This window comes from Salmo salar, chromosome ssa05 (assembly GCF_905237065.1).
Source record: "Salmo salar chromosome ssa05, Ssal_v3.1, whole genome shotgun sequence".
NCBI classification, from domain to species: domain Eukaryota; kingdom Metazoa; phylum Chordata; class Actinopteri; order Salmoniformes; family Salmonidae; genus Salmo; species Salmo salar.
In genome coordinates this window covers 73,847,528-73,873,203 of record NC_059446.1, presented here as the reverse complement: position 1 = coordinate 73,873,203, position 25,676 = coordinate 73,847,528, and the positions used below count along the sequence as shown (strand labels likewise).

Genomic DNA, 25,676 nt, shown 5'->3' with positions numbered 1-25,676 from the left:
TCTGGAGGTTTATCTATCTATCTATCTATCTGGAGGTTTATCTATCTATCTATCTGAAGGTTTCTCTATCTATCTATCTATCTAGAGGTTTCTCTATCTATCTATCTGGAGGTTTATCTATTTATCTATCTGGAGGTTTATATATTTATCTATCTGGAGGTTTATCTATTTATCTATCTGGAGCTTTCTCTATCTATCTATCTGGAGGTTTCTCTATCTATCTATCTGGAGGTTTCTCTATCTATCTATCTGGAGGTTTCTCTATCTATCTATCTGGAGGTTTATCTATTTATCTATCTGGAGGTTTCTCTATATATCTATCTGGAGGTTTCTCTATTTATCTATCTGGAGGTTTATCTATCTGTCTATCTGGAGCTATAGCTATCTATCTATCTGGAGGTTTATCTATTTATCTATCTGGAGGTTTATCTATCTATCTATCTGGAGGTTTATCTATCTATCTATCTGGAGGTTTCTCTATCTATCTATCTGGAGGTTTCTCTATCTATCTATCTGGAGGTTTCTCTATCTATCTATCTATCTATCTATCTATCTATCTAGAGGTTTCTCTATCTATCTATCTGGAGGTTTATCTATTTATCTATCTGGAGGTTTATCTATTTATCTATCTGGAGCTTTCTCTATCTATCTATCTGGAGGTTTCTCTATCTATCTATCTGGAGGTTTCTCTATCTATCTATCTGGAGGTTTCTCTATCTATCTATCTGGAGGTTTATCTATTTATCTATCTGGAGGTTTCTCTATCTATCTATCTGGAGGTTTCTCTATTTATCTATCTGGAGGTTTATCTATCTGTCTATCTGGAGCTATAGCTATCTATCTATCTGGAGGTTTATCTATTTATCTATCTGGAGGTTTATCTATCTATCTATCTGGAGGTTTATCTATCTATCTATCTGGAGGTTTCTCTATCTATCTATCTGGAGGTTTCTCTATCTATCTATCTGGAGGTTTCATCTATCTATCTATCTATCTATCTATCTATCTATCTATCTATCTATCTATCTATCTAGAGGTTTCTCTATCTATCTATCTGGAGGTTTATCTATTTATCTATCTGGAGGTTTATCTATTTATCTATCTGGAGGTTTCTCTATCTATCTATCTGGAGCTTTCTCTATCTATCTGGAGGTTTTCTCTATCTATCTATCTGGAGGTTTCTCTATCGACCTATCTGGAGAAGTATCTATTTATCTATCTGGAGGTTTATCTATCTATCTATCTGGTGGTTTATCTATCTATCTATCTAGAGGTTTCTCTATCTATCTATCTGGAGGTTTATCTATCTATCTATCTGAAGGTTTATCTACCTATCTATCTATCTATCTATCTATCTAGAGGTTTCTCTATCTATCTATCTGGAAGTTTATCTATCTATCTTTCTGGAGGTTTATCTATTTATCTATCTGGAGGTTTATCTATCTATCTATCTGGAGATTTCTCTATCTATCTATCTGGAGGTTTCTCTATCTATCTATCTGGAGGTTTCTCTATCTATCTATCTGGAGATTTATCTATCTATCTATCTATCTGAAGGTTTCTCTATCTATCTATCTATCTAGAGGTTTCTCTATCTATCTATCTGGAGGTTTATCTATCTATCTATCTGGAGGTTTATCTATTTATCTATCTGGAGGTTTATCTATCTATCTATCTGGAGGTTTCTCTATCGGTCTATCTGGAGGTTTCTCTATCTATCTATCTGGAGGTTTATCTATCTATCTATCTATCTGGATGTTTATCTATCTATCTGGAGGTTTCTCTATCTATCTATCTGGAGGTCTATCTATCTATCTGGAGGTTTATCTATCTATCTGGAGGTCTATCTATCTATCTGGAGGTTTATCTATCTGGAGGTTTCTCTATCTATCTGGAGGTTTCTCTATCTATCTGGAGGTTTCTCTGTCTATCTGGAGGTTTCTCTATCTATCTGGAGGTTTCTCTATCTATCTATCTGGAGGTTTCTCTATCTATCTGGAGGTTTATCTATCTATCTGGAGGTTTATCTATCTATCTGGAGGTTTCTCTATCTATCTATCTGGAGGTTTCTCTATCTATCTATCTGGAGGTTTCTCTATCTATCTATCTGGAGGTTTATCTATCTATCTATCTGGAGGTTTCTCTATCTGTCTATCTGGAGGTTTATCTATTTATCTATCTGGAGGTTTATCTATCTATCTATCTGGAGGTTTCTCTGTCTATCTGGAGGTTTATCTATCTATCTATCTGGAGGTTTATCTATATATCTATCTGGAGGTTTCTCTATCTATCTGGAGGTTTTCTCTATCTATCTATCTGGAGGTTTCTCTATCGACCTATCTGGAGAAGTATCTATTTATCTATCTGGAGGTTTATCTATCTATCTATCTGGTGGTTTATCTATCTATCTATCTATCTATCTATCTATCTATCTATCTATCTATCTATCTATCTATCTATCTATCTTTCTATCTATCTGAAGGTTTCTCTATCTATCTATCTATCTATCTATCTATCTATCTATCTATCTATCTATCTATCTATCTATCTATCTATCTATCTATCTGGAGGTTTATCTATCTATCTATCTGGAGGTTTCTCTATCTATCTGGAGGTTTCTCTGTCTATCTGGAGGTTTCTCTATCTATCTATCTGGAGGTTTCTCTATTTATCTATCTGGAGGTTTATCTATCTGTCTATCTGGAGCTATAGCTATCTATCTATCTGGAGGTTTATCTATTTATCTATCTGGATGTTTATCTATCTATCTATCTATCTGGAGGTTTATCTATCTATCTATCTGGAGGTTTATCTATCAATCTATCTGGAGGTGTCTCTGTCTATCTGGAGGTTTATCTATCTATCTATCTGGAGGTTTCTCTATCTATCTATCTGGAGGTTTCTCTATCTATCTATCTGGAGGTTTCTCTATCTATCTATCTGGAGGTTTCTCTATCTATCTATCTATCTATCTATCTATCTATCTATCTAGAGGTTTCTCTATCTATCTATCTGGAGGTTTTATCTATTTATCTATCTGGAGGTTTTATCTATTTATCTATCTGGAGGTTTATCTATTTATCTATCTGGAGGTTTCTCTATCTATCTATCTGGAGCTTTCTCTATCTATATATCTGGAGGTTTCTCTATCTATCTATCTGGAGGTTTCTCTATCTATCTATCTGGAGGTTTATCTATCTATCTATCTGGAGGTTTATCTATCTATCTATCTGAAGGTTTCTATCTATCTATCTATCTATCTATCTATCTATCTATCTATCTATCTGGAGGTTTCTCTATCTATCTATCTGGAGGTTTCTCTATCTATCTATCTGGAGGTTTATCTATCTATCTATCTGAAGGTTTCTCTATCTATCTATCTATCTATCTATCTATCTATCTATCTATCTATCTATCTATCTATCTATCTATCTATCTATCTATCTATCTATCTATCTATATATCTGGAGGTTTCTCTATCTATCTATCTGGAGGTTTCTCTATCTATCTATCTGGAGCTTTCTCTATCTATATATCTGGAGGTTTATCTATCTATATATCTGGAGGTTTCTCTATCTATCTATCTGGAGGTTTCTCTATCTATCTATCTGGAGGTTTCTATCTATCTATCTATCTATCTATCTATCTATCTGAAGGTTTCTCTATCTATCTATCTATCTAGAGGTTTCTCTATCTATCTATCTGGAGGTTTATCTATTTATCTATCTGGAGGTTTATCTATTTATCTATCTGGAGGTTTATCTATCTATCTATCTGGAGGTTTCTCTATCTATCTATCTGGAGGTTTCTCTATCTATCTATCTGGAGGTTTATCTATCTATCTGGAGGTCTATCTATCTATCTGGAGGTTTCTCTGTCTATCTGGAGGTTTCTCTATCTATCTGGAGTTTTCTCTGTCTATCTGGAGGTTTCTCTGTCTATCTGGAGGTTTCTCTATTTATCTATCTGGAGGTTTCTCTATCTATCTATCTGGAGGTTTCTCTATCTATCTATCTGGAGGTTTCTCTATCTATCTATCTATCTGGAGGTTTATCTATCTATCTATCTGGAGGTTTATCTATCTATCTGTCTGGAGGTTTATCTATTTATCTATCTGGAGGTTTATCTATCTATCTGGAGGTCTATATATCTATATATCTATCTATCTGGAGGTCTATATATCTATCTATCTATCTGGAGGTTTATCTTTCAATATATCTATCTGGAGGTTTATCTATCAATCTATCTGGAGGTTTATCTATCAATCTATCTGGAGGTTTATCTATCTATCTATCTGGAGGTTTATCTATCAATCTATCTATCTGGAGGTTTATCTATTTATCTATCTGGAGGTTTATCTATCTATCTGGAGGTCTATATATCTATCTATCTATCTATCTGGAGGTCTATATATCTATCTATCTATCTGGAGGTTTATCTATCTATCTATCTGGAGGTTTCTCTATCTATCTATCTGGAGGTTTATCTATCTATCTATCTGGAGGTTTATCTATCTATCTGGAGGTCTATATATCTATCTATCTATCTATCTGGAGGTTTATCTATCTATCTATCTATATGGAGGTTTCTCTATCTATCTATCTGGAGGTTTATCTGTCTATCTATCTGGAGGTTTATCTATCTATCTGGAGGTTTATCTATCTATCTATCTGGAGGTTTATCTATTTATCTATCTGGAGGTCTATATATCTATCTATCTATCTATCTATCTATCTATCTATCTATCTATCTATCTATCTATCTATCTATCTATCTATCTATCTATCTATCTATCTATCTATCTATCTATCTGGTGGTCTATAAATCTATCTATCTATCTGGAGGTTTATCTATCAATCTCTCTATCTGGAGGTTTATCTATCAATCTATCTATCTGGAGGTTTGTCTATTTATCTATCTGGAGGTTTATCTATCAATCTATCTGGAGGTTTATCTATCTATCTATCTGGAGGTTTATCTATCTATCTATCTGGAGGTTTATCTATCTATCTATCTGGAGGTTTATCTATTTATCTATCGCTCTCTCTTTACCTCTCACTTTCTACCCCTCTCTCTCTCTCTCTCTCTCTCTCTCTCTCTCTCTGTGTGTGTGTACAACAAATCTGATAATAAAGTACCAGCAGGTAGAGTGACCAGAACACTTACCTCTCTTCCCCTTTCTCCCCCTTACTCCCCCTCTCATCCCTGGTTCCTAGCTGATGGAGGAGAAGGCGGTGCTGACAGACCAGCTGCAGGCGGAGGCGGAGCTGTTTGCTGAGGCGGAGGAGATGAGGGCCAGACTGGTCAGCAGGAAGCAGGAGTTGGAGGAAATCCTGGGGGAGCTGGAGGGACGATTGGAGGAGGAGGAGGAGAGGGGCGTTCAGATGACCAATGAGAAGAAGAAGATGCAGCAGCACGTGACGGTACAGGACAGTGGGGGGTTTTGGGAGAGTGGAAGACAGAGAAGGGGACATGAAGCACATGATAATGAGGAAGAGAGCAGCATTGTTTTGGAACTTTAGATAAGAGGCTCTGCTGAATAACTGTATCTCTCAGTCTCTCTAATGTTCTGTCACTCCCCCTCTCTCTTCATCTCTCTACCTCTCCTTCCCTCCTCTCCTCCCCTCTCCCTCTCTCCTCCTCTCCTCCCATCTTCCTCCTCCCCTCCCCTCTCCCTCTCTCCTCCTCTCCTCTCCTCCCATCTCCCTCCTCTCCTCCCCTCTCCATCTCCCTCCTCCCCTCTCCCTCTGTCCTCCTCCCCTCCCATCTTCCTCCTCCCCTCTCCCTCTCTCCTCCCATCTCCCTCCTCCCCTCTCCCTCTCTCCTCCTCTCCTCCCATCTTCCTCCTCCCCTCCCCTCTCCCTCTCTCCTCCTCTCCTCTCCTCCCATCTCCCTCCTCTCCTCCCCTCTCCATCTCTCCTCCTCAGGATCTGGAGGAGCAGTTGGAGGAGGAGGAGTCGGCCAGACAGCGCCTCCAGTTGGAGAAGGTTACCCTGGAGACCAAGGTGAAGAGTCTGGAGACAGAGATGCTGAGCACTGGAGAACAGAGAGACCGCCTCAGCAAGGTAACCATAGTTACACTGGCTACAGTATAAACCCTGGACCGCATTTAACTGTAACACTTACTTCATCCTGGACAGGACTGAAGGGCTTTACAGAAGCTGACCCTACCCATGGTTCACTCAGCTGGACAGGACTGAAGGGCTTTATAGAAGCTGACCTACCCAGGGTTCACTCAGCTGGACAGGACTTAAGGGCTTTATAGAAGCTGACCTACCTATGGTTCACTCAGCTGGACAAGACTGAAGGGCTTTATAGAAGCTGACCTACCCAGGGTTCACTCAGCTGGACAGGACTGAAGGGCTTTACAGAAGCTGACCTACCCATGGTTCACTCAGCTGGACAGGACTGAAGGGCTTTATAGAAGCTGACCTACCCAGGGTTCACTCAGCTGGACAGGACTGAAGGGCTTTATAGAAGCTGACCTACCCAGGGTTCACTCAGCTGGACAGGACTGAAGGGCTTTATAGAAGCTGACCTACCCAGGGTTCACTCAGCTAGACAGGACTGAAGGGCTTTATAGAAGCTTACTAACCCAGGGTTCACTCAGCTGGACAGGACTGAAGGGCTTTATAGAAGCTTACTAACCCAGGGTTCACTCAGCTAGACAGGACTGAAGGGCTTTATAGAAGCTGACCTACCCAGGGTTCACTCAGCTAGACAGGACTGAAGGGCTTTATAGAAGCGGACTAACCCAGGGTTCACTCAGCTAGACAGGACTGAAGGGCTTTATAGAAGCTGACCTACCCAGGGTTCACTCAGCTAGACAGGACTGAAGGGCTTTATAGAAGCTGACCTACCCAGGATTCACTCAGCTGGAACTTCATTTATCCATGTTGTCTCTGTCTCTCAGGAGAAGAAGCAGCTGGAGGAGAGGTTGAATGAGGTGACAGACTCGCTGACTGAGGAAGAGGAGAAGACCAAGAGTCTCAACAAACTGAAAAACAAACAGGAAGCAGTCATTGCTGACCTGGAAGGTAAAGCTTGTTCCTAACTGATGGCACTTGTTATGCATACTTAACGTTATGACATACATTTGATGAACTTGCTGCACACTCACACTGTTTCAGAAACTTGTCCTAGTATGAATTATTTTCTCTTTTCTTTCTCTTCTTCCCCCTCCTTCCTGTAGATCGGTTGAAGCGTGAGGAGCAGGGTCGTCTGGAGCAGGAGAAGTGGAGGAGGAGGATGGAGGGAGAGGCTGTGGAAGCCCAGGAGCAGCTCTCTGACCTGGGACTACTGTCCGCTGAACTCAGGGGCACCCTGGCTCAGAGAGAGAAAGATATCACAACCCTACAGGGAAGGTGAGAGGAGCTCTATACTGTATATTCACACACCTTGAGAAGAGTGGAAATATCAACCCCCTTATTTGCATAGTGTTACAAAACTGCTTTCTCTCTCGATAATGGTAATCCAAACGGTTCCAGCACAGTGCCTTGCGGAACACCATATTTGACTTCTCTCTCTTTTTCTCCCAGGTTGGAGGAGGAGGGTGCACGAAGGACTGAGGCTCAGAGGGCTCTGAGAGAGGCCATGTCTCAGGTGTCAGAGCTGAAGGAGGAAGTGGAGAATGAACGAGGGATGAGAGAGAGGGCAGAGAAACAGAGGAGAGACCTGGGGGAGGAGCTGGAGGCCTTGAGGACAGAGCTGGAAGACACACTGGACACCACGGCGGCCCAGCAGGAACTCAGGTCTCGTAGAGAGGCAGAGTTGGGGGAGCTCCAGAGGTGTGTTGAGGGGGAGACGAGACGTCACGAGGCCCAGCTCTCAGAGCTCAGAGTCAAGCACTGCTCTGCCATAGACAACCTGCAGGAACAACTGGACAACAGCAAGCGGGTGAGTCACACACAGAATGTAGCCTATGTAGTAACTCTGTGCATATTGAGTGTGTTATTCCCTCAGTACAATGTCGGTAGTGACTCCTGCATGCTATTCTCTCTCTGTAGACTGGTCACTGAGACGTCTGTAATGTAGTGTTTCTATGCGTATGGTATGTATGTAGTACTTCCTGATGTTGTATCGTCTCCCCAGGCCCGTCAGGCCCTAGAGAAGGCCAAGACTCTATTAGAGGACGAGAGGGTGAGCTTGGCCTCAGAGCTGAAGTCCCTGCAGGGGGGCCGCATGGAGAGTGAGAGGGGCCGCAAGAGGGCCGAGGGCCAACTCCAGGAGCTGACTGCACGCCTCGCACAGGCCGACAGAGAGAGGGAGGAGAGAGAGGAGCGACTGCACAAGCTGCAGTCTGAGATGGAGACCCTCTCTAGTTCTCTCTCCTCCTCTGACTCCAAATCCCTCCGTCTCAACAAGGAGGTCAGCAGCCTGGAGAGCCAGCTCCACGACGCTCAGGTACACACACACACACACACACACACACACACACACACACACACACACACACACACACACACACACACACACACACACACACACACACACACACACACACGCACACACACACACACGCACTGCCAACTCCTTCATCATCTGTTTTTAACCACTTCCATGTTGATATCAAATCAAATGTATGCGCCGAATACAACAGGAGACCTTACTGTGGAATGCTTACAAGCCCTTAACCAACAATGCAGTTTTAAGAAGAATAAGAGTTAAGAAAATATTTTGTAAATAAACTAAAGTAAAAAATAAAAGAACAACAATAAAATAACAATAATGAGGCTATATACAGGGGGTACCGGTACCGAGTCAATGTGCAAGCTATATACAGGGGGTACTGGTACAGAGTCAATGTGGAGACTATATACAGGGTGTACCGGTACCGAGTCAATGTGGAGGCTATATACAGGGGGTACTGGTACAGAGTCAATGTGGAGGCTATATACAGGGGGTACCGGTACCGAGTCAATGTGCAAGCTATATACAGGGGGTACTGGTACCGAGTCAATGTGGAGGCTATATACAGGGGGTACCGGTACCGAGTCAATGTGCAAGCTATATACAGGGGGTACTGGTACCGAGTCAATGTGGAGGCTATATACAGGGGGTACCGGTACCGAGTTAATGTGGAGGCTATATACAGGGGGTACCGGAACCGAGTCAATGTGCAGGCTATATACAGGGGGTACCGGTACCGAGTCAATGTGGAGGCTATATACAGGGGGTACCGGTACCGAGTCAATGTGCAGGCTATATACAGGGGGTACCGGTACCGAGTTAATGTGCAGGCTATATACAGGGGGTACCAGTACTGAGTCAATGTGGAGGCTATATACAGGGGGTACTGGTACCGAGTTAATGTGCAGGCTATATACAGGGGGTACCGGTACCGAGTCAATGTGCAGGGGTACAGGTTAGTTGAAGTAATTGAGGTAATATGTACATGTAGGTAGTGGCAAAGTGACGATGCATAGATTATAAACAGAGAGTAGCAGCGGTGTAAAAAAGGGGCCTGTCAATGCAAATAGTCCAGGTAGCCATTTGATTAGCTGTTTAGCAGTCTTATGGCTTCGGGGTAGAAGCTGTTAAGAAGCCTTTTGGACCTAGACTTGGCGCTCCGGTACCTCTTGCCTTGCGGTAGCAGAGAGAACAGTCTATGACTAGGGTTGTTGGAGTCTTTGGCAATTTTTAGGGCCTTCCTAGAGGTCCCGGATGGCAGGAAGCTTGGCTCCAGTGATGTACTGGGCCATAAGCACTACCCTCTGTAGCGCCTTGTGGTTGGAGGCCTAGCAGTTACCATACCAGGCGGTGATGCAACCAGTCAGGATGCTCTCGATGGTGCTGCTGTGGAACTTTTTGAGGATCTGAGGACCCATTCCAAATATTTTCAGTCTCCTGAGGGGGAATAGGTTTTGTCATGCCCTCTTCACGACTGTCTTGATGTGCATGGACCATGTTAGTTTGTTGGTGATGTAGACACCAAGGAACTTGAAGCTCTCAACCTGCTCCACTACAGCCCTGTTGATGAGAATGGGGGGCGTGCTCGGCCCTCCTTTTCCTGTAGTCCACAATCATCTACTTTGTCTTGATCACGTTGAGGGAGAGGTTGTTGTCCTGGCACCACACGGCCAGGTCCCTTACCACCTGGGGGCAGCCTGTCAGGAAGTCCAGGATCCGGTTGCGGAGGTAGGTGTTTGATCCCAGGGTCCTTAGCTTAGTGATGAGCATTGTGGGCACTATGGTGTTGAATGCTGAGCTGTAGTCGATGAACAGCATTGGTGTTCCTTTTGTCCAGGTGGGAAAGGGCAGTGTTGAGTGCAATAGAGATTGCGTCATCTGTGGATCTGTTGGGGCGGTATGCAAATTGGAGTGGGTCTAGGGTTTCTGGGATGATGGTGTTGATGTGAGCCATGACCAGCCTTTCAAAGCACTTTCATGGCTACAGATGTGAGTGCTACGGGTCGGTAGTCATTTAGGCAGGTTAACTTGATCTTCTTGGTCACAGGGACTATGGTGGTCAGGGAGACACTTGGGCACAGGGACTATGGTGGTCAGGGAGACACTTGGGCACAGGGACTATGGTGGTCAGGGAGACACTTGGGCACAGGGACTATGGTGGTCAGGGAGACACTTGGGCACAGGGACTATGGTGGTCAGGGAGACACTTGGTCACAGGGACTATGGTGGTCAGGGAGACACTTGGGCACAGGGACTATGGTGGTCAGGGAGACACTTGGGCACAGGGACTATGGTGGTCAGGGAGACACTTGGGCACAGGGACTATGGTGGTCAGGGAGACACTTGGGCACAGGGACTATGCTGGTTAGGGAGACACTTGGGCACAGGGACTATGGTGGTCAGGGAGACACTTGGGCACAGGGACTTTGGTGGTCAGGGAGACACTTGGGCACAGGGACTATGGTGGTCAGGGAGACACTTGGGCACAGGGACTATGGTGGTCAGGGAGACACTTGGGCACAGGGACTATGGTGGTCAGGGAGACACTTGGGCACAGGGACTATGCTGGTCAGGGAGACACTTGGGCACAGGGACTATGCTGGTCAGGGAGACACTTGGGCACAGGGACTATGGTGGTCAGGAAGACACCTGGGCGTCAGGGAGACACCTGGGCACAGGGACTATGGTGGTCAGGGAGACACCTGGGCACAGGGACTATGGTGGTCAGGAAGACACCTGGGCGTCAGGGAGACACCTGGGCACAGGGACTATGGTGGTCAGGAAGACACCTGGGCGTCAGGGAGACACATGGGCACAGGGACTATGGTGGTCAGGGAGACACCTGGGCACAGGGACTATGGTGGTGAGGGAGACACTTGGGCACAGGGACTATGGTGGTCAGGGAGACACTTGGGCACAGGGACTATGGTGGTCAGGGAGACACTTGACAGTTGGTCAGCGCATGCTCGGAGTACACGTCCTGGTAATCCATCTGGCCCTGCAGCCTTGTGAATGTTGACCTGTTTAACCTCACTAGGGGGTGTGGGACGCTACTGTCCCACCTGGCCAACATCCAGTAAAATTGCAGAGCACCAAATTCAAAAACAGAAATACTCATTATAAAAATTCATAAAACATACAAGTGTTATACATCGGTTTAAAGATAAACTTCTTGTTAATCCAACCGCTGTGTCAGATTTCAAAAAGGCTTTACGCCGAAAGCAAACCATGCGATTATCTGAGAACAGCGCATTACAAACAGTAACCAGCCAAGTAGAGGAGTAACAAAAGTCAGAAATAGCGATAACATTTATCACTTACCTTTGATGATCTTCATATGGTTGCACTCCCAAGACTCCATGTTACACAATAAATGCTCGTTTTGTTCGATAAAGTCCCTTTTTATCTTCAAAAACTTCAGTAATCCATTGGAACAAAGCGCGGTCACAGCAGGCAGACACAAAATCAAAAAAGTACCATAAAAGTTTGTAGAAACATGTCAAACAAATATAATAGCTTCGTCAATAGAAAAGGAAAAACAAGAAAGGTGCGCTCCCGGTCACGCGCAGGACTCATGTCTGGAAATTTCCACTGTCCTCTCACTGAAAGTGGTGTTTCTCCCTCATTTTTCAGAGTAAAAGCCTGAAACAATGCCTAAAGACTGGCCACATGTAGTGGAAGCCATAGGGATCGTGAACTGGGTCATAAGTCTTTGTATGGTGGATAGGCTTTCAATGGAAAAACAGCCATTTCAAAATAATAGCACTTCCTGGATGGATATCAGTTCTGTTATACTCACAGACATTATTTTAACAGTTTTGGAAACTGAGTGTTAGTGTTTTCTATCCAAATCTACCAATTATATGCATATCCTAGCTTCTGGGCCTGAGTAGCAGGCATTTTACTTTGGGCACCCTTTTCATCCAAAATTCCGAATGTTGCCCCCTACCCTAGTGAGGTTAAAGGTCTTACTCACATCGGCACCTGAGAGCGTGATCACTTTCCTGCTTTCACTCTCAGGAGCTACTTCAGGATGAGACTCGTCAGAAGCTGGCTCTGGGCTCCAGGGTGAGAGCTCTGGAGGAGGAGAGGAATGGACTGATGGAGAGAGTGGAGGAGGAAGAGGAGAGAGCCAAGGATCTCTCCAGGCAGATACAGACTCACACTCAGCAGGTAATCATCATTGTGTAAAAAAACCTTTCCTCTAGATTATAATAGAAAACATGTTCAGTTGTCTTCTACAGTAAGTCTATCTTCCTCCTCACCATCACTCCCTCTCTCCCTCTCTAGCTGGCTGAGTTGCGGAGGCAGTCGGAGGAGGTGAATGGGGCGGTGGAGGCAGGAGAGGAGACGCGCAGGAAACTTCAGAGAGACCTAGACCAGGCCGTCCAGAGAGAACGACAGAAGGAGGAGGAGAAAGAACGTGTGGAGCGTCAGAGGGAGAGGCTGAGGGAGGAGATAGAGGACATGACTCTGGCCCTGCAGAGAGAGAGACAGAACTGCACCACCCTGGAGAAGAGGCAGAAGAAGTTTGACCAGGTCAGAGTTCAGGGGTTAGAGGTTAAAGGTGAGAGGTAATGTCCCGTGATGTAACCCCTGCCCTTTGCCCCCTCAGTGCCTGTCAGAGGAGAAGGCGGTGAGTGCCCGGCTGGCTGAGGAGAGAGACAGGGCCGAGGCAGACAGTAGAGACAAGGAGACACGCTCCCTGTCACTGGCACGAGCCCTGCAGGTACCGCTGGAGTGACGACACAGATTATTATCCAGTTATCAGCATAAAACGTTGTTTTCATGTTCATCTAAATAATAGTGAGTGTTGATACTTCATTGTTCCCATCCACACTTGCAGGAGGCCCAAGATCAGAGGGACGAGCTGGAGAGATCTAACAAGCAGCTCCGCATAGACATGGAACAACTAGTCAATCAGCAGGATGACGTGGGGAAGAATGTACGTGTGTGTGTGTGTATGTAAATGTGTGTGAGAATGTGTGTATGTGTATTACAGAGTGAAAATGTATCTCACAACAAGTACACATTTCTCTCCTCATGTGTCAGGTGCATGAATTGGAGCGTTCCCGGCGGGCCCTGGAGACAGAGGCAGAGTCCCTGCGCACTCAGACCCAGGAGCTGGAGGAGGAGCTGGGAGAGGCAGAGAACTCCAGGCTGAGGCTCGAGGTCACCCTCCAAGCCCTCAGGGCCCAGTTTGAGAGAGAGATCAGCACCAAGGAGGAGAAAGGAGAGGAGAAGAGGAGGTCTCTCAACAAACAGGTATGGAGAGAAGAGAGAAGAAGAGGAGTGTATCAAGCCTGAATATGGGGAGACAGTTATTCATTTGGATTAGATGCTAAACTTCTCTCTTTCTCTGCTGTTCCCTTCCTTTCCATCTCCCTCTCCTCTCCCCTTCTCTTTCTCTCCTTCCCCCCCAGGTGAGGGAGTTGGAGACCCAGCTAGAGGAGGAGAGGAGTCAACGCTCTCAGGCCATGTCCGTCAAGAAGCAGCTGGAGGCGGAGCTACAGGAGGCTGAGGCCCAGGTGGAGACAGCCAATCGCGGCAGGGAGGAGGGGCTTAGGCAGCTACGGAGACTGCAGGTAAGCTACACCCCCCTTCTCTCTTTCTTTCTAATGCTGCTTGCTCGGTCTGAGATTAGATGCTGTGGAGTTAACTGATATATAAACCAGAGCTATAATGAGAACGGTAAGGGTCCCAGCACAGAGCCTTGTGGAAAACCATATTTAATCAACCCTCCTTTTCGCTCTCTCTCAGGTTCAGATGAAGGAGGTGCTTCGTGAGCTGGATGAGTCCAAACTGGCCCGTGACGAGGTGGTCGTCCAATCAAAAGACACAGAGAAGCGCCTGCAGACCTTGGAGGCGGAGTTACTGCAGCTTACAGAGGTGTGTGTGCTGGTGTGTGTGTGTGTGAGAGAGATTTGCGAAGACACAAACTCTTGTGTTTTAGAATGCTAACACCCTCTCTCTCTCTCTCTTTCTCTGTCTCTCTCCTTCTGTCTCTCTCTCTTTCTCTCTCTCTCTCTCTCTCTCTCTCTCTCTCTCTCTCTCTCTCTGTCTCTCTCTGTCTCTCTGTGTGTAGGATTTATCAGTGTCTGAGAAGATGAGGAGACAGGCCCAGCAGGAGAGAGATGACATGGCTGATGAGATCGTCAACAGCTCTACCGGGAAGTCAGTATCTCTTTCTATTTTCCTTTCTGTATGTGCGTGTACTCGTGTGTGTGTGTGTGTATTACTGTGTATTTTGCGTGTGTATTACTCACGGTGTGTGTATTACTGTGTGTTATGCATGTGTATTACTCACAGTGTGTGTATTACTGTGTATTATGCGTGTGTATTACTCACGGTGTGTGTATTACTGTGTATTATGCGTGTGTATTACTCACAGTGTGTGTGTTACTGTGTATTATGCGTGTGTATTACTCACGGTGTGTGTATTACTGTGTATTATGCGTGTGTATTACTCACAGTGTGTGTATTACTGTGTATTATGTGTGTGTATTACTCACAGTGTGTGTATTACTGTGTATTATGCGTGTGTATTACTCACGGTGTGTGTGTTACTGTGTATTATGCGTGTGTATTACTGTGTATTATGCGTGTGTATTACTCACAGTGTGTGTGTTACTGTGTATTATGCGTGTGTATTACTCACGGTGTGTGTATTACTGTGTATTATGCGTGTGTATTACTCACGGTGTGTGTATTACTGTGTATTATGCGTGTGTATTACTCACGGTGTGTGTATTACTGTGTATTATGCGTGTGTATTACTCACGGTGTGTGTATTACTGTGTATTATGCGTGTGTATTACTCACGGTGTGTGTATTACTGTGTATTATGCGTGTGTATTACTCACGGTGTGTTTATTACTGTGTATTATGCGTGTGTATTACTCACGGTGTGTGTATTACTGTGTACTATGCGTGTGTAATACTCACGGTGTGTGTATTACTGTGTATTATGCGTGTGTATTACTCACGGTGTGTGTATTACTGTGTATTATGCGTGTGTATTACTCACGGTGTGTGTATTACTGTGTATTATGCGTGTGTATTACTCACGGTGTGTGTATTACTGTGTATTATGCGTGTGTATTACTCACGGTGTGTGTGTTGTCAGGTCTGCTCTGTGTGATGAGAAGCGGAGGTTGGAGGCGCGAGTCACTCAGCTGGAGGAGGAGTTGGAGGAGGAGCAAAGCAATGCTGAACTAGTGGCCGAGAGACACAGGAAGACTACACTTCAGGTACACAATCTCACACAAATACAGACACACACACACAGTATCCTGGACTCGATTTGCATTTGTCCGTTTTTCTTGCTTTTAATCTCCCTTTCTATCCCTCTGTCTCCCCTCTCCCTCCACAGGTAGAGACTCTGACGGTGCAGCTGCAGGGAGAGAGGACCCTGGGCCAGAAGGCTGAGGGGGCCAGGGAGGCTCTGGAGAGGCATAACAAGGAGCTGAAGCTGAAGCTGGGGGAGATGGAGGGAGCTGTCAGGGGAAAACACAGGCTCAGTGTCGCCGCCCTGGAGGCCAAGATGGACGGCATGGAGGAGCAGCTGGAGCAGGAGAGACAGTGAGGGGAACACACATTCTCTGATGGATTTCCCCTCACACTTCTTCTCTCGCCTTGTTCCTTTCCTCACTCCCCCTCCCCTCTCTTTACTTCTCCTCCCATCCCTCTCTTCCCGTTCCTTCCCCTCTCCTCCCTCTAACATCTCACTTCTTACACTACTATTCTGACTGAATGTTCTGGGTGTGGGGATAAAACATGACTCAGTCTTTCTCCCCTCCCCCCAGAGAGCGAGCGATAGCCAACAAGCTGGTGAGGAAGACAGAGAAAAAACTGAAGGAGGTGATGATGCAGGCAGAGGACGAGAGGAGACACGCAGACCAGTACAGAGAACAGGTACGAACCAGTACAGACCAGTACAGAGAACAGGTACAGACCAGTACAGAGAACAGGTACGTACCAATACAGACCAGTGCAGAGAACAGGTACAAACCATCACAGACCAGTACAGAGAACAGGTACGAACCAGTACAGACCAGTACAGAGAACAGGTACGAACCAGTACAGACCAGTACAGAGAATAGGTACGTACCAGTACAGAGAACAGGTATGAAACCGCCTCTCTATGAGTTCACCATAGAAATGGAGAGATACAGTAGGGTGTGTTTTCATCCCAAAATGAGTGGTTGGTCCTGCTAATCCCAGTCCTAATCTAATCCAGCCCTGGCACCAGGGGAAGGTAGGGGTTATCTCCTCCCAAATATACCTAACAAAATAATCCCTCTACAGTGTAGAGGTAGAGGTGATACTGACCCCCCTCTCAAAAATCATCTGGAATTTAATCTGTGGGATGTAATCCCAGTCCTTCTGTTCTGTGCTTAATCTGTCTAACTCTCTCCCTCCGTCCCTCTCTGATACCCTTCCCCCCTTCCCCCTCCCTCCTCTCTCCAGTTGGATAAGTCTATGGGCCGGCTGAGGCAGCTGAAGAGGCAGCTCGAGGAGGTGGAGGAGGATAACTCTCGCTCCAACGCCCAGAGACGTAAACTGCAGAGAGAGATGGAGGAGCTGACTGACAGCTCCCAGAGCATGACCCGCGAGATCACCGCTCTACGCAGCCATCTCAGGTAGTACTACCGCTGTGTGTGTGTGTGTGTGTGTGTGTGTGTGTGTGTGTGTGTGTGTGTGTGTGTGTGTGTGTGTGTGTGTGTGTGTGTGTGTATAATCTGACTGACGTTTGCAGTTCCATTGCCACCTACTACCACCATGATGTATTATTGCATGTTTTTTCTTCCATTGACCTCATCTGACACTGACACACTGTCCATCAGTCTGCCTCACACTCCACTCCATCCACTCAGCATCACGACATCTGAACGGAAACCAGAGAAGTAGGTCTGTGTGTGCGTGCGTGTGCAATTCATTAAGTTAAGATTTCAGTTAGCTGTGTGGACTGCAGTATATTTTAAACTGAGGAAATCCTGTCCTCTTATTAGTGTAATGTCTCAGGGGTTTAGTCACCTTTATAACACAAGAGGGCTCTTGTCTTTCCAGTCCCTCATAGAGACATATCAGATATACACTGCTTTCAGAAAGTATTCAGACCCCTTCCCTTTTTCCACATTTTGTTACGTTACAGCCTTATTCTACAATGGATTTAAAAAAATGTTCATCACACAATACACACAATACCCCATAATGACAAAGTGAAGAAAAATGTTGGGAAATGTTTGCTAATTTATTAAAAATAAACAGAAATACCTTATTTACATAACTATTCAAACCATTTGCTATGAGCTCAGGTGCATCCTGTTTCCATTGATCATCCTTGAGATGTTTCTACAACTTCATTGGAGTCCACCTGTGGTAAATTCAATTGATTGGACCTGATTTGGAAAGGCACACACCTTTCTATATAAGGTCTCACAGTTGACAGTGCATGTCAGAGCAAAAACCAAGCCATGAGGTTAAAGGAATTGTCCGTAGAGCTCCAAGACAGGATTGTGTCAAGGCACAGATCTGGGGAAGGGTACCAAAAAATGGAAGAAGTTTAGAACCAACAAGACTTCCTAAAGCTAGCCAACCAGCCATACTAAGCAATCTGAGGAGAAGAGCCTTGGTCAGGAAGGTGACCAAGAACCCGATGGTCACTGACGGAGCTCTAGAGTTCTTCTGTGGAGATGGGAGAACCTTCCAGAAGGACAACCATCTCTGCAGCACTCCATCAATCAGGCCTTTATGGTAGAGTGGCCAGAGGGAAGCCACTCCTCAGTAAAAGGCACATGACAGCATGCTTGGAGTTTGCCAAAAGGCACCTAAAGACTCTCAGACCATGAGAAACTATCATGACACAAGGCGAGACCCAGATGCAGACACAGGAGGCAGATGGTTGGAGTCTTACAATGTTTAATAATCCAATAGGGTAAGGCAAGAGAATGGTCGTGGACAGGCAAAAGGTCAAAACCAGTTCAGTCCAATAGGTACCGAAGGGCAGGCAGAATCAAGGTCAGGGCAGGCAGGATGATCAGGCAGGCTGGAAAGAAGTCCAGAGTCAGGCAGGGGTCAAAACCATGAAGATTATCTTAAAAAGAATAGCAAAAGGAGTACGAGAAAAACACGCTGGTTGACTTGACTAACATACAAGACGAACTGGCACAGAGAGACAGGAAACAGGGAAAAATACACTGGGGAAAATAAGCGACACCTGGAGGGGTGGAGACAGGTGAAACGGATCAGGGCGTGACAGAAACAAGATTCTCTGGTCTGAGGAAACCAAGATTGCACTCTGGCCTGAATGCCAAGTGTCACTTCTGGAGGAAACCTGGCACCATCCCTACAGTGAAGCATGGTGGTGGCAGCATCATGCTGTTGGGAAAATGTTCAGCAGCAGGGACTGGGAGACTAGTCAGGATCGAGGGAAAGATGTACAGTACAAAGAGATCTGTGATGAAAACACTGAATACTTATGTAAATGTGATATTTAAGTTTTACATTTTTGTATAAAAGTTTTAAATGTATAAAAACCTCTTTTTGCTATGTCATTATGGGGTATTGTGTGTCGATTGATGAGGGAAAAAATTGGTTAAATCAATTTTTAGAATAAGGCTGTAACGTAACAAAATGTGGAAAAAGTCAAGGGATCTGAATACTTTCCGAATGCACTGTATGAAAAACCCTCCCTTTATCTCCTCTCCATCTCCATGACCCTCTCTACCACCTCTCTCCCGCCAGGCGTGCTCCGATGCCCCTTGGGATGCGTTCAGGTCGCAGGGCGTTGGTGGATGATCTGTCGTGTGAGAACTCTGACTCGGAGGAGCCCCCCCCCTCCCCGACCCCTTCTTCTGGTACTGGCCCCGGAACTGGCCCTGGCACCCCCACCCCCCCCTCTGAAAACAACAGTCTGGGACCCCCCCCACCATACAGCCTCAACGACACTGAGTAACACACACAAACACTCACTCACTCACACACACGCATACATACAGATACATACTCACACAGACGCATAGGCCTGCATACATGTATATGTACACATAGGCCTGCATACATGTATATGTACCGTAATTTCCGGACTATTAAGCGCACCTGAATATAAGCCGCACCCACTGAATTAAAAAAATATATATATTTTGAACATAAATAAGCCGCAGCTGCCTACTGGTACATTGAAACAAATGAACTTTACACAGGCTTTAACGAAACACAGCTTGTAACAAAAATAAATAGGCTTTAACGAAACACGGCTTGTAACAAAAATAAATAGGCTTTAACGAAACACGGCTTGTAACAAAAAATAAAAAATTTGCGGTAAGCTTTAGTTGTCTTTTGCACTGAGTCAATTCCTCACGCTGCTGTTTCCAACGTCTTATCATCGACTCATTAAGACCAAGCTCCCGTGCAGCAGCTCTATTTCCTTTTCCAACAGCCAGATCAATCGCCTTCAACTTGAAAGCTGCATCATATGCATTTCTCTGTGTCTTTGCCATGATGAGGTTGACAAAATGACTACCGTAATCAGAATGATGGGAAGTTTGAAAGCGCTCGATTTAATCTAAACAGTAAACAAAAAAGTTGTTTGACCTTAACCCGTTCGGCAATTTCATTGGTCTAATGAAAACTTCATGCCGCCAAAAAACTGAGCACGTCACAGAATGTGTTTTTTTGGAGAAACAAAAATTGAAAGCGGGAAAAATCCATATATTAGCCGCGTCATTGTTTAAGCCGCGAGGTTCAATGCCTGGGAAAAAAGTTGCGGCTTATAGTCCGGAATTTACGGTACATACAAATACACCCTCACAGAGACTGACTTACTGATCCTGCACTTCTTTAAACTATTTCCTCAGCAGTCCAAACTAGAACAGAGAGCATACTCTCTCTCTCTCTCTCTCTCTCTCTCTCTCTCTCTCTCTCTCTCTCTCTCTCTCTCTCTCTCTCTCTCTCTCTCTCTCTCTCTCTCTCTCTCTCTCTCTCTCTCACACACACACACACAATTTAAGGGGGGGGAAGAGGATTTGTTGATGATTCGTGAGCAAGAATATGGACTGTAATCTCACTGGGGGAAACTTCATCTCCCAGAAATCTGAGGGAAAGTGAATTATATCAACATAGTCGTGTTCTATTATTATGATACTGTATTACCCTTCAAATGGCAGAAATAAGATGGCTACTGGCCACTATCAATGTAAAGCCATGTTTAACCCTTTGAGGAACTCTGACAATATTCCGCCCTGTGTTTAGCATTCTAGTTGATGACATCGTAAAGGGCTGCTAAATGTTCTAGAATGCTGTAGAATCCTGGAATAAAACACTCCGAATAATGTTCCACTCCTCAAAGGGTTAATGACAATCTGCATGTTTGGGAAGACATTTTGCAAGACTAGAGAAACACATGCACACGCCCACACACAGGGGACTGATTCATGTTTCTATGTATGTAGTCCCTTTGTCAGTGTGTGTCTTGGAAAAGGCAATCGCTCATTGACTGCTAGTGTGAAAGACAGCTGATATGCTCTTCTGTCTTTTAACAAGCCTGGGAGAAGCTCCCATGAGTTGTTCATCTTTCTCTCTCTCACTTGAATGTCAATTTAAGGCCAAATTATTATTTTAAAACGTATTTTAGAAAACATCACAGAATGTCTGTGAAGTATTTTAGGATATATTACTAATTTGTTTGTAGTTTGAATTAGGTCATATATGGGTAAAATATCAATCAGGGAAGAGGGTTAAGTGAGAGAGAAGAAATGAAAACTGATAATCAACCTTGCTGTTGTATGCACAACGAAGAATGAAGCCAGCGTCAAGTTTTTATAGAAAAAGACTGATGATATTTCACTCCGTCATCACACATACTGGTGAAACTGGCTAGGGTATAATCACCGGCATCATCGTAGACCTTATCGATCCATCTTATGCTTGTCATAAGATGATGAAATGTTGCTATCTTTTGTCATGAGAAGCGATGACAACCAAACATGTTATTGCAGTTGCATCAAACACTATTGCAAAACAAACTCCATGCAGTCTGTCTTCGGTGCTGTGCTCAGATCTGGGTTATCTAGACATTCATTGACCTTTTTGGATTGAGACAGATGGGTAGTTACTGTAGATAGGCCAATGGATTGCATAGGTAGGTATAGGTAGATAGTTTCTTTAAGTCTTTAACATATCGCTTCTTATAAAGTACAGGCAGTTGAATCTATGTAATTTATATCAGTCTGAATATGAGCAAAATCCTCCATTATTTATTGCCGCTGGTTTTTTGTATTGTTTCCAGTCTGTTCAGACATATCATTGGTAGATGACATACTGGTATGCTATCACTGGCACTGATGGAAAGGAAGGCAGGGCCTCACACATACTGTAACCATGGCAATGGAGAGAGGTTAAGAACAGAATCACAATTACTAGGTAGATTGTGGTTAACAACATCTGTTTATCTATGTTGACTTGTGTGGTTGAATAATTCCTGGATGGGGTATTGGTGGTTGTATTTTACAGTGTATCAGGATGTTAGGGACGTTTGGAGGTCTTGGTTAGTAGGGAATGCACTGGAAATATATTGGACAGAGAGATGACAGACATTTAAGACAGTAACCAACACTACATCAGAACTCACCTGTGGAGCAGGACACTGGAATCTCTTACACAGAACAGACAAATGTGAAAATTGAGGACGTAATGTTGGTGTTTCGAGACTGCTAGTCATTCTCAACATATCATAAGCATCCATACCTTTTGTTTTTATCAAACAGACATATTGTACATTTTAATATTGTTTTTTTTTATTCATTCATTGTGTAATATATTTATGGAACAAAGCTTTTGTGTTTAACCAAATGGTGGGCGTATGGATGAGAAAAGGGACTTATTGTATACGTAGTAGAATAGAATAGATTCAAGTAGATTAGTATGGCGGAGACTGGTGTTGGAGGAATTTCCACTGTAATCCATGGAACTACCCTCTGGAATAACAGACGAAAGTGGAGGACTTTTTCCAGCAACTTCCGTTGAGTTCATTGTCTTCAGATCTGTCCTATGAAGCACCAAGAAAACCCTGTTTCTACCCAGAATTTCTGTATAGATCATTCTAGAACAGCAACGCTCTAGGCTTCCCTCCCCTAATATCATAATAGTGTTTTTGCGGAAGACATAAGGGGTTGAATCTTCCAAAATGCTGTCTTTTCATTAAGTGACAGACAGGTAGATTTCTACCCAGTTAGAAGATATGGTTTTAGAGTATACATGCCCCGCCCCCTTTAATCTCCAACAACATTCACGATTCATGAAGTTTAACAAGTGCAAAGCCTTTTTGTTAATGTATATTGTTTATATTTGAACTCCTCTCAGCCCCAGAACCTCTCTACCTGACACAGCAGAAGTCTGTACAGGGAGTAAATGTCCTGTCCACATACTGTTCTTACAGACACAGGACACCTTGACATAGAAATGTTTTGCTGCTCAGTCTAGTAAAACACTATGTATTTGCATGGTGGTGCATTCCATTGATAATAGCATTGGCCTCATAGTCTCACGATTGTCTGCTCTTGCACAGGGAAGAGTATTTATCTCCCTCCACATAAGACTAGGACATTCCCGTTGAAAAGCATGCAGGGTTGAACGACTAAAAGGTTGTTTAAAGAGCATTTATCAGAGCAAAGCTACAGTTCAGCATCATTATCTCATTTCAAGCTTGACACAGTGGAGAGCAAAGCTATCGTTCACCATCATTATCTCATGTCAAGCTTGACACAGTGGAGAGCAAAGCCAAGATCCATTTTGATCATTTTCATGACGGTACTATAGAAACAGTCAGATCTTCAGAACTAGCAACCTAATGAGGACATGGGATATTTCAATTAAGAATGATTTCTATTAGTATTTGATTACAGAAAAATGTATTTGGTCTTTTTTTTCTTCCTCTTCATGTGATTTATTTGGCAAAATGTACTTTTTTTGTAAGTTACTGTAAATTCTGCACTTTACATATGCACCAATAGAGGGCAGACTCTGACAGTATCAGTGGTTCACAGTCAGTCCCATCTCTCTGAAGATGATGCAGATTTTATATGGAAATCTAACTGATTTGTCAAAGATCTGAGCAGATGTTTTAAATGTTATTTGGATGCAAACTGTCACTTTAAAGTTGTGAAAATGAAGATCACTACATTTTAAACTATCTAGGTTTGGTCTTCAGGGGAAGTAGTAGAAAGGTTGGTTTGAGGTTAAAGGTTAAAGGCTGACCCCTGGAATGCGATCAGAGAACTGAAGTGTCCGTGCCTCTGTAGAGAGACCGGTGCTTTTTCAAAGGTGTTATAATTTTGTTGATTCTCTGTCTTTTATGGCTTCTGTGGAAATTGAACATTTTGGAAATGTGTTGTTTATTAGCCATTTTTTGTTTATGATGCTGTAATTATAAAACATATCTGACTGGGGTGAACTTTAATATATGTTGTTGGTTTTGACATTTTGTGTGTTTCAATTTGTTAATTGGTTTGGTGAACACTCAGTTACATGTACACGTTTACTGTAATTTAATGTAAGGAGAGACTAACACTGACTTATTTAATTACGTTTCACCATTTATCAATAAGTTAACATTACACACATACAGAAGTGAATACAGTAACACAGTCAAACCACAATAGATCATTTATAAGGTGAAGTATCATTCCCCCTTTTTAGTGGCACTGCAGCGAATTTGGGCAGTAGCGGGACCCACTACTCACACTGATGGGCCCCCATGATATCAGTGAACAGCCAATCATCTTCCAGGGGCGGGGTCAGAACCTGATGCGGATGAGGGGTGTGACCTGGGGCCGGGAAGGATCTGGCCACTCCCTCAAAGGGAATACAACTCTGATTCATATCATCATTCACCAATGAGAAGGTACCATCTTGTTGGGGACAAGACCTCTGAAGGATGTTAGGGTCTGGGAAGTCACAATGGTAGCCTACAGAGGTGGAAAGTTGGTTTGGGGTAATATTTAAACAGGTGAACTGCCTGTCTGTACCTTGTCTTCCCACAGCACTCTCCAACATACACTGTGAGCTGCCTTGGCCACTAATGAAGTCTCTTATGGCTGTTACTGGATCTATAGAACATCCGTATCCAGATCCGTATTCATACTGCCCTCCATCACAGTCAATCCGCTCCATCTCAGATCTACCGTCACTCCTGCTGGTGTGGAGCATCAACTTCTCTATGAAACTTTCGGATTGGTTCTGATACGTGATGTCATCAACGTGCGCCTTATCACCTAGGCTCCTCTCTTCACCAGGATACCCCCAGATGGTCTCTAGATGGGCCGGAGGGTCCCCATCATTCTGTGGTTCAACCTCTGAGTCCCACAGCATCAACATGTCCATTCTCTGGCTCTCCAATGTGTCACTGTCTGCCATATTGTTTTGGGACTGGGAGCAAGCGGAGTTGTCTGCGACCGTTGTGACTCCAAAGTCACAGGAATCTAGGGACAGAGGGGAGAGTCCGGGCGAGAGGGGTGTTGGGTTGAAAGTTGAGGTATCCAAGTTTAGAGGTAGAGCCCTCTGGTTTTGAGTTGGGGCCATGATATTTGAATTTGAGTCGCGTCTGAGTTGTGTTTCATATTTCTCTCTAATGCTGTCTATCCAGCTATAAAGGCTCTCCTCTGAAGTGACATCACAACTGAAGGGTTCTGTGTGAAAGTGTTCCTCCTCTTGTTCTAAGACAATGGTTTTCTCTGATGTTATGGATGATCTATAGTCAGTTTGATTTTCTGTTCTGCCCCACTGTTTATGAGTCGTTTGGTATGTTCCTTTACTTGGAGTGTTGCTGTTGGGCTGGTCCATTTGGAGATGTTTGGGGTTGAGTCTCCTCCATTGGTCTCCAGGGTCTTTCTGTTCTGTTGCAAGGGCTTCAGTTTCATGTGAACAAAGGGAAAGGTCTGCTTCTGCACTTACAGGAGCTGGAGGGGAGTCTGAGTCAACATGGTGGTTCATTCAGAGGGAGGAGAAAGGACAAAAGGTGAAGATAAGTATAAACATCATAGGAGCCCAGTTTGCTTAATTTATGCATCAAGTTACCTGGATAATTAAAGAGAGAATACCTTCTTTAGAGGTGCTGTTAGATTGGTCAGTAGTTATTGGCTGTCGTGATGGGGAAGGTGTGTCGCTATTCGCTTCCTCCGTTGAGAAGAGGACAGACACAAGCTGGTGATTGGCTGCCTCTATCTCTGCAAACTTCCTGTTTGAGAGAAGGGGCAGTATAACATTTCAGT

At 44.2% G+C, this 25,676-nt stretch overlaps 1 protein-coding gene across 8 annotated transcripts in view; it reads left to right on the top strand.

Moving 5' to 3' along the window:
- Positions 1–19,583, top strand: part of myh14 (myosin, heavy chain 14, non-muscle) — a 71,911-nt gene extending 52,328 nt beyond the window's left edge. For 3 of the 8 annotated variants that reach the window (XM_045718838.1, XM_045718836.1, XM_045718837.1), the window contains exons 25-44: positions 5,217–5,423; positions 5,928–6,065; positions 6,914–7,037; positions 7,193–7,364; positions 7,539–7,896; positions 8,092–8,403; positions 12,430–12,582; positions 12,700–12,948; positions 13,025–13,138; positions 13,256–13,354; positions 13,462–13,674; positions 13,833–13,994; positions 14,170–14,298; positions 14,495–14,583; positions 15,536–15,659; positions 15,782–15,990; positions 16,215–16,323; positions 16,879–17,051; positions 17,256–17,315; positions 19,156–19,583. In XM_045718838.1, the coding sequence (XP_045574794.1) occupies positions 5,217–5,423; positions 5,928–6,065; positions 6,914–7,037; positions 7,193–7,364; positions 7,539–7,896; positions 8,092–8,403; positions 12,430–12,582; positions 12,700–12,948; positions 13,025–13,138; positions 13,256–13,354; positions 13,462–13,674; positions 13,833–13,994; positions 14,170–14,298; positions 14,495–14,583; positions 15,536–15,659; positions 15,782–15,990; positions 16,215–16,323; positions 16,879–17,051; positions 17,256–17,315; positions 19,156–19,366 (3,405 nt within the window). In that variant the 3' untranslated portion in view covers positions 19,367–19,583. Of the gene's footprint in view, positions 1–5,216; positions 5,424–5,927; positions 6,066–6,913; positions 7,038–7,192; positions 7,365–7,538; positions 7,897–8,091; positions 8,404–12,429; positions 12,583–12,699; positions 12,949–13,024; positions 13,139–13,255; positions 13,355–13,461; positions 13,675–13,832; positions 13,995–14,169; positions 14,299–14,494; positions 14,584–15,535; positions 15,660–15,781; positions 15,991–16,214; positions 16,324–16,878; positions 17,052–17,255; positions 17,320–19,155 lie in introns of all 8 variants that reach the window. The other 5 variants (XM_045718840.1, XM_045718839.1, XM_045718842.1 and 2 more) reach the window with 3 other exon arrangements.
- Positions 19,584–25,676: the final 6,093 nt, after the last annotated feature.